Source organism: Eschrichtius robustus, chromosome 6, assembly GCF_028021215.1.
Source record: "Eschrichtius robustus isolate mEscRob2 chromosome 6, mEscRob2.pri, whole genome shotgun sequence".
In the NCBI taxonomy this organism is placed as follows: Eukaryota; Metazoa; Chordata; class Mammalia; order Artiodactyla; family Eschrichtiidae; genus Eschrichtius; species Eschrichtius robustus.
The window spans coordinates 132,529,984-132,539,030 of record NC_090829.1 but is presented as its reverse complement, the minus strand read 5'-3'; the positions used below and the strand labels follow the sequence as shown (position 1 = coordinate 132,539,030).

The 9,047-nt window shown below is 34.4% G+C and overlaps 1 protein-coding gene across 1 annotated transcript; it reads left to right on the top strand.

The window, feature by feature from the left end:
- Positions 1–743: 743 nt before the first annotated feature.
- LOC137766043 (keratin-associated protein 19-4-like) lies at positions 744–935 on the top strand. The gene has a single exon (XM_068545745.1). It carries the CDS (start codon positions 744–746, stop codon positions 933–935), a length of 192 nt encoding a protein of 63 aa, XP_068401846.1.
- The last annotated feature ends 8,112 nt before the right edge of the window (positions 936–9,047 follow it).

Here is a 9,047-nt window from a genome sequence, read left to right as displayed (position 1 = left end):
GAGGAAAAGGGGCAGTTTTAGAGTTAATAAAGGAATACGAAATTGGGAAGAAGACTAATAAGAAATTGAGAGAGAAAGCTAATTGAACATTTGCCATAGAAAATAAGGGAAGAAAGCTTTAAAAGAAGAATGAATGGGTGAGGAGGGCAAATGCCAAGGAAGTTTCAAACAAACCAAATAACTAACAAAAAACAAAATAAAAAACCAAGAAGGTTGTTTTTGGTTTTGTTTTTGTGTTTTTTAATTTGACTATCTGGAAATCACTAATGACTTTGTGACTATGCCCTGACCACCATGGGTAAAAGGTCTTGGGTTCTGGGAATGATCAGTAGCTAAGACAATGGAATAAGAGAAGCAATCTGTTATGTAATTATAGGACTACTGGAAGCTATCAACAAGATTAGACAATTTTAACTAGAACACCAGCGCAGTATGGTCTCTGAAGGGGCTATAATCATTTTTCATCTTGGAAACATTCTGTTTTTAGGAATGCAAACTTATTAAAAAATAATAATTATTACTAAAAGTCCTTTAACAAAAATTTGGACCCTTTGGTAAGTAAGAAAAGAACAATTTAAAGTAATTTTAAGACTTTACATTATTCTCTTATATGGAAATAATATCACCTGTCATTGTTTACCACTTGCACTACTGAGGGTATAAAAACATTTGGGGAAGATAGAGATGGTCACACTCAGGAAATTCCTCTTCAGCGCCAAATCAGATCTCTAATACTTGACACCATGAGCTACTATGCCAACTATTGCAAAGGCCTGGGCTTCGGCTGTGGAGGCTTTGGTGGCCTGGGCTATGGCCATGGCTGCGGATGCAGCAGCTTCTGCAGAATGGGCCATGGCTGTAGCCATGGAGGCAACAGATATGGCTGCTACTGCCCATCATGCTATGGAGGATATGGCTTTTCTGGCTTATACTAAAAACTTGTAGATCCTCAGACTCTTTCTATTCCCATGCTGTTACTCATATGTTTCAGTGATGTGAACATTTTTCTTGATGTTTAGAAAGTATTAATAATTTTTTGGCTTCCTGCTCCAAAGGAACTAGTTTCTTCCTCTGGAAGAATCTGGAATCTTTCCATTGAATCAAGGGTTCATTCATTTTTATTTAGTCACTAACATCTGCTGTGACCAAGTGTAACCTGTATTTTAAATTTTTAAATGAACATATTTAACTGGCATAGGGAGCATGGCTGTATCAATTCATTTTAGAACATTTCTAACGGGTATATGGGATTTCAATCAGGATGTTACCTTCCTTTTCTCTGAATTGGTGTTTTGACTCGACAATGTTTGATTCAATAATGAATTTGATTCAACAAAGGTTCACTTCAGGTCTCCATGTCCTGAACATTGTTTTGAGTCTTGAGGATATGGGAGAATAAGATGGACTAAACTCCTATATACTTTCATGTGTCCCATCTTTCATTTGTTTCCAGTGTATTTTGTGTGTGATTTCATTTTTATAAAATCATCTGCACACTATTATTTCTATTACTTAAAAAATGATAACATTGCAAACTTTATTCCAATAGTCATGGTTTTTACTCTCAGGCTTATTATAGCACAGTAAATCTATGGTGATCAAAGAAAACATTTTAAAAATAAAACATTAAGCTGATACAAAATAATATTTATAGTAATATGAAAGGTACAAAGGGTGCATTAAAAACATTCCTGTATACAACAATGAATTTTCAAATTTCTAATGTTCTTTATATATAATCAGGTCAATTTTATCTTAAAAGAAATACATTTTATATTTCATATATATACATATATATATATATATATATATATATATGTATACAAGTCTACTCTGCTTCCTTGAAAAGTTAATTGATTTAATTGGTTTTCCTGTTTCCCTACCTATAGAGTGAGGGTCTTACTTCTTAAAAGGTATTTTTTTCTCAAAAGTAAGCATTAGGACTGTCTAAATTTAAAACTCCTGGAGTGCATTTACCAGTTTAGTTTCCTGGGGTATACGTTTAGATAATTTGTTTTAATAGATTTGCTTAGATCCTCAGACTTTCTATTATCCAAAACTTTCTTGGCAAATCACTGTTTTAGATGGTATCCAAGATCTTTTCAATTTCTTATGTTATAGCAATGCTTGATATCACTTTCTACCCTCATCCTCTTCCCATGAACATTTTTGTGGTAGCTTTCAGATGCTTTGCACTCTCAAAGAGCATGTTTTCTAAAAGCTAGTACAATGACTTGGTACACTTGGAAGAAGATCTGGGGAGATCTGACATTACAATTACATTAAAAGACAAAATAATAAACTGAAGTTTCTCATCATGTTGCTCTGGGTAGTTCATGAAGTGTTTATTTCAAACAAGTTCTTCATAAAGATGGAAATAAAACTGTTCAGTTCATATTATGGTTTCTTGTTTAAGTGCCTTTTTCAACAAGATGGTTATTTGATGAGCTTTTGGAGGCATTTGTCTGAAACTTAATTTTAGCATTCATATGTTTATTGGGGAAACAGGGTTCCTGGTGAATTTGCAAATCATTTACTTTTAATTTTTTTACTAAAGTAAAATTGGAAATAAAACTGGCAAAATAATTTCTCATTATTCAACCAGACTTCATGTTACTGCTGATCATTTTCTTTCAAGTACAAAGATAAGGAAATCACCTTTAATAAAATAAACAAGCATTTTCTCTTAACGTTTAGATGCTGAAAAATGTATGCTGTTTCTTAAATTAATAGTTAAGTGTGTCAAATTGTTGTGAAATAAAACTGTACCTTTTTTATTAAGACAGTGAATTTGGATCTAAAAACAAACTATTCCATGTTTATTTCCTGGATTGGAGAAATATGGAACATTTCTGTTAGTGCCTTTCATAGTAATTGTGGATTGGTGGGATGGACAATTAGTATCTCTATTATAGTGCAAGCTTTTAGGTCAGGGTCTGTAGGAACCACTTGTATTAATATACTACCCAACACAGAGAGGTGCTTAATTAATATTTGTTAAAAAAAAAATATATATAATAGAATTTTGTGATCCAAATAAGTTACTGAATAGGATCTCGAATGACAGAACTAAAGTACTAGCTGAAGAATGGGCAAGGCATTGACAATTGATTTCCAACATCCTGTTTAGAAACCAAATTATATTTTTAACTGAATATTTTGATTCTTAAAAGTTGATTTTTGATATATTCCCTTCAGATAATTTGAATCAGGTGTGAAGTGATATAAATCAAACTAAAGCCTCTTTGTTTGCTTATATAACTTTAAGAAAACCTTAAGGCTAAGGTCTTTCATAAATGATTATGAAGTTGCAAAATTCTACTTCCAAAAGCAAAGTATATTTATAAAAAGAAGAAAATAATATTTCTCAGCAAAAATCAGAGAGTTATTGATAGGATCAGAGGAAGATATGCATGTGAAAGTGTTTTCAAATTACTAATTTTTATAAATAAATTATTTTGCAAAAGCCTTTTTGGTGTAGCTTATTCAGAAAAATACATAGATGTTTAAAAAATTTTGTACTAAGTATATCTTTCAAATGAAATTCTGCTACCTTTAAAAATGAAAATTCTGATCTCTAGATTTCCTAGTAGGTCAAAGAGATTTGCTCTTTATCATATGTGTTTCACCTTGGGTTAATCCTGTGTCTGAGAGTTCCTGCAGGAAGTGATATAATTGGTGTCTTTTTTAGGACATGTCACATTAGAGGATCAAAAGGTCAAAGATTTGAGGGCTTACTTACAGATGTCTTAGATAGAAGAAGCTTTATAATGTTGACACGTCTACCATTTAAGGAAAAAAGGACATTCATTTCATTTGTGAAATAACTGATGCATAATTTAAATTCACATTTTGAGGGCTTCCCTGGTGGTGCAGTGGTTAAGAATCTGCCTGCCAATGCAGGGGACACGTGTTCGAGCCCTGGTCGGGGAGACTCCCACATGCCACGGAGCAACTGAGTCCACACGCCACAACTACTGAGCCTGCGCTCTAGAGCCCGAGAGCCGCAACTACTGAGCCTGTGTGCCACAACTACTGAAACCCGCATGCCTAGAGTCCGTGCTCCACAACAAGAGAAGCCACCACAATGAGAAGCCCGTGCACCGCAACAAAGACCCAATGCAGCCAAAAATAAATAAAATAAATAAATTCACATTTTGTAGTTTGAATATAAAAATGTTTCCTGTTGACCCATCAGCAATAAAACTGTTGTTTTGTATTATCTTTTTGTACTAATAATTAATATCCACTAAATAATTCAAATCCTTGTCTCCTTGATGCTTTTATTATAAAATGAAATTTGGAGCTGTGATCCAATAAGTAGACAACTATCAGAGGAAACCTAATTATCCTTAATGACACTGATTTTTTTCACTGATTTGTATTTCCTTTCACACAAACATATCCAACAAGTCACAGACAAATACCACATAAAGGTAAATGGACACACAATTCCATTTACATTTTCCTAAAGTATCTAAACAAGAGTGTTGTGTTAGGATGATTTTTTCATCATGTTTCCTTTGCTGATTTTGTAAACTGAAGATCAAGTGTTAAAAAAGAAATTGTGCTGAAGATGTTTAAAAAAATAAAATAAAATAAAGTAAGAAAAAAAAAAAAAAAGAAATTGTGCTGAATTCTCATATGACCCCAACAAATCAAGTAAATTGAATGGACATTCAATGCAAAATTCACTGTCAGGCCTTTGGGAAAATACTATTAAGTGTATTGTGAAAAATAATACCACAATTTCTTTTATAAAAAGAGGAGAAACTTGATTATGGCCAAACTTTTAAGCAACTCAATTTTAGTAGGAAAAAAATAAATTGTTCAAACTCTTAATGGAGTAGAGTGAAGTGGAAAAGTGGCATACTTGGGGATCTTGAACAAGCATCACCGACACTTTTTCAGTCTTAAAAACGGGAAAATTTACTATGGATTCCTATGATATTGACTTCATTCAGTGAAGAGTGTACCCATTATTTTGAATAGCAATGAGATATGATACCTGGCTAGATGTTTTTATAGACGGCAGTCATCTTATGTGTAGTCTTCGATGATACCACATTCATTGTCAACATAGACACAGAGCATTTCCTTGGAATCTGTGCCAACAGTCCTAAATTTAGAAGACAAAAGATTAATGAGATTTTTTTTTCATGTCATTGAGCCATGGAATGAGAATTATGCAAGTCTGTTTTTGTTGTCACACCCTTTTCTGAGGTATATAAGTGTCTCTGGGCAGATAATAAAATTCATACCTGAAAAACAACATTCATATTACATATATATATATATATATATATATATATATATATATATATATATATATATCCCCAACCCTAGCAACTACTATGGTGGCCTGAGCTATGGCTGTGCCTGTGGTAGCTTTAGAGGCTTAGGGTTTAGGATATGGCCTTGGAGACTATGATTATGGTTCTAGTTAGGGAGGCTATAGATACAGCTGTTGCCACCCCTTGTGCTATGAAGGATATCAATTCTCTCGCTTTTATTGAAAAAGAAAAAAGACTGGTGCTTTGGGACTTTAGAATCCTAATCCAACCCTACTGTTTGTTCTTCTTTCAAGTCTTTCTATTTCCATCAAAATTCAGATGCTGCTCTGACCACCTGAGGTAACTCAGAGTTCAGCAAGAAGGGAGAACACTGATTTGACAAAGATTTTCCTAGACTGTTTATAATATGTGACTGTGTTTTATTTTTCTTTCTCATAAGCCATAATAGGATAACGGTGAGAGAGATTATTGGTCTTCATTTACCTGAAGATTTATATAGAATTAGTTGAAAGATGATTGAACTAAAGGAAAACCAAAGACTGAAGGGAAGCCCTTTGCAGGTGCTTTTGAGATTAAGCTGTTCTGAACCATAACATGAGCTCGATAAATATCTGTTGCATAAAAGAACTGATTAGTAAGAAAGGGGGAGGTAATTAAAATTTCTGACCTACTATGTGTGAGATATTTTGCAAGGTGTTTTATATATTTTTTATTGTTTGATTTTCATAATACTTCAAAATATAGGAAATGAAGTATAAAAAGTTTCTTTTTAAAAGTATAAAAAATCTTCAAACAACTCTAAAAAGTAGTTAGAATATTGGGGAAAATATGGGTCTGTGAGCAAAGAGACTTGGATTTATATCCTCTCTTTACTACTGACTAATTGTATAAGGCAAGTTTCTTAACTTTTTTGATATATTTTTAATTAATCAAATCTGACGATCATTTTTATTTTAAAATACTGTTTTAAAATAAACCTACTCTACACTACACACACATTCATGCAAGCAAATTAGTATATTATGGTGCATAAGACACAGTAGGTGATTGTATTAATTTCCTAGGACTGCTGTAAAAATGTACCAGCGCTTGGGTGTCTTAAAACAAGAGAAATTTATTTTTTCACAGTTTTGGAGGCTAGAAATCCAAAATCAAGGTGTCAGCAAGACCACACTCCCTCTGAAACCTGCAGGAGAATTGTTTCTTGCCTCTTCCTAGTTTCTGGTGATGTGCTGGCAGCTGTTGGCGTCCCTTGTTTGCAGCTGTATAGCTCCAATCTCTCCTTGCATCATCACATGGTGTTCTCCCTCTGTGTTTCTACATCTTCTTCTATAAATGTCTGTCTCTGTGTCCAAATTTCCCCTTATCGGGACAACAGTCATTAAATAATAGCACTGAATTAGGGCCCACCCTAATGATCTTGACATCATTTCAAGATGGTTAAGTCTGCAAAAGACCCAATTTTCAAATAAGTCACATCCACAGGTATGAAGGGGCTGGTTACATCTTGAATATATCTTTGGGGGGGGGGCAAAGTTTAACCAAGAATAGTGATCAATATTCTATGTTTAACATTACTTTATTTAGATCATGTAATTATAATTAATAGGTGATTGAATAGAAACAGATAATTCAACATAAGACTTTTGATTTCAGTCTTAAAATTCTTTCCACAATTCTAAGCATCTCTTCCTATAACTGAAAGAGATTTAAGAAGAGAAAATGATGACTTTGATTTAGAATGGAGTGTGTTTAAACTGACAATTAGACAGCCATTTATAACTGCCCATTCGAGAGCTTGTGGTTTAATTTATAGCCTCTCATAAATATGTACAGTGAAACAGCTTCATCAGCAAAAGCAGAGGTATTAGTCCAAGGCAGCTTATAATTGATTTCAGAGAACGGGTTTGTGACTTTTCACTAGTTGTTCAAATTAATCATGTAAATCAAGATCTTTCCCCAAATTTTCATTGCCAAAAAGATTTCAGCTTTTTTAGATTATGTATGCTTTTCTCCACATCTTTCTTCACCTACCCTATGTAGACAACCCTATCAAACTAAATCCTTAGCTCCTAACATCATGAGCTACAACAGAAATTACTAAGGAGTTCTGGGTTATGAGTGTTGAGATGGATGCGGAAGCTTCCGTAGACTGGTATATGGATGTGCCTCTGTGTATGGCGGCTATCATACAATTTGTTGTTTGTTCTCTGGCTTCTACAGAATTACTGTCGTGATTATCTGATAACTGGTTACCAGAAGCGGACTTGACAGAGTAAACTGCAAATTACAAGGTCACCATTAGCCTGATAGATTCAAATTTTGGCCCACTACTCCCTAACTCTGTGAACTTGAGCAAGTTAATCTCTATATGCTTTCATTTTTCCCCTCTGCAAATTGTGTTCAGTGCCTGTCTCATATAGCTTTGACAGTTAACTAAAAGTGGCTCCTAATCATGGAATTGTGATGTTTAACTGAGTTATTTATTTTATTTTAAATAAAAATGTGATGTTTATAAGATTTAGCAATAAATGACCATTATGTTTCATTTCTTTAATAAGAAAGACACTTAGTTTAAAAAAAATTGTAAGCAAACATGGCTTTTGCTTCCATTCATTTATTTCAACAGATTGTTTTCATTTTTTTACTCCTGCCAAAATGAGCTACTAAGAGCAATTATGGTGGTCTCTTGAGCTGTTGCTGTGGATATGAAAGCTTAGAGACCCGGACCATTCCTTTGATGGCTACAGCTATAGCTCTGGGTGACTGTGACTATAACTGCTGCTGCCAACCTTGTAAGATAGACTTGTTAGATTAAAAGCTTCTATTGAAGGACTACCATATAATAAATGTGATATTTCAAGTATCAGTAACTTCAGTTAGTGTCCAAGAATCAGTCAAATGGCTCAACAAAAAATAGAGACAGATGGTTTGAAAGTGAGAATGTGGATTTTGCAAAGATTTTTTTTTTTATTTTTTACTTTTTATAAATTTATTTATTTAATTTATTTATTTTTGGCTGCATTGGGTCGTTGATGCTGCTCATGGGCTTTCTCTAGTTGCGGTGAGCGGGGGTTGCTCTTCATTGCAGTGTGCAGGCTTCTCATTACGGTGGCTTCTCTTGTTGCGGAGCACGGGCTCTAGGCGTGTGGGCTTCAGTAGTTGTGGCACGTGGGCTCAGTAGTTGTGGCTCTAGAGCGCAGGTTCAGTAGTTGTGGAGCACGGGCTTAGTTGATCTGCGGCATGTGGGATCTTCCCAGACCAGAGATCGAACCTGTGTCCCCTGCATTGGCAGGTGGATTCTTAACCACTACACCACCAGGGAAGCCCCAGATTATTTATCTTGGAAGAAATATATTAGTGTCCTATGAGTCCGCTTCTGGAAGAGAAATAGGGTATTCTCTCTGCCTTACTTGAATGAGCAGGATTTTAAAACCACTCGTAATGCACTATATTATTTTTCTTCAGTTATGTGCACAATAGATAAAGGTCTGACTTTTATCTGTGGACTAACTCTAATGGGTAAGAGACTCCTGATTTTAGTCTGGCTCCTCTGATAATGGGACTAAACGAAAGGAGGCTACTTTGGCATTCGGCAGTAATACTGGAAACCATCAGGAAAAGAATACATATGTAATTTACAAAATCCAAGTAAGAACTCATTGATGGAACCAACGTGGAACCATTTTTGGCTGCAGCCAAGAGTACCATTTGGCATGCAATATTAGACTCTAATGTCATATTAATAGTGGC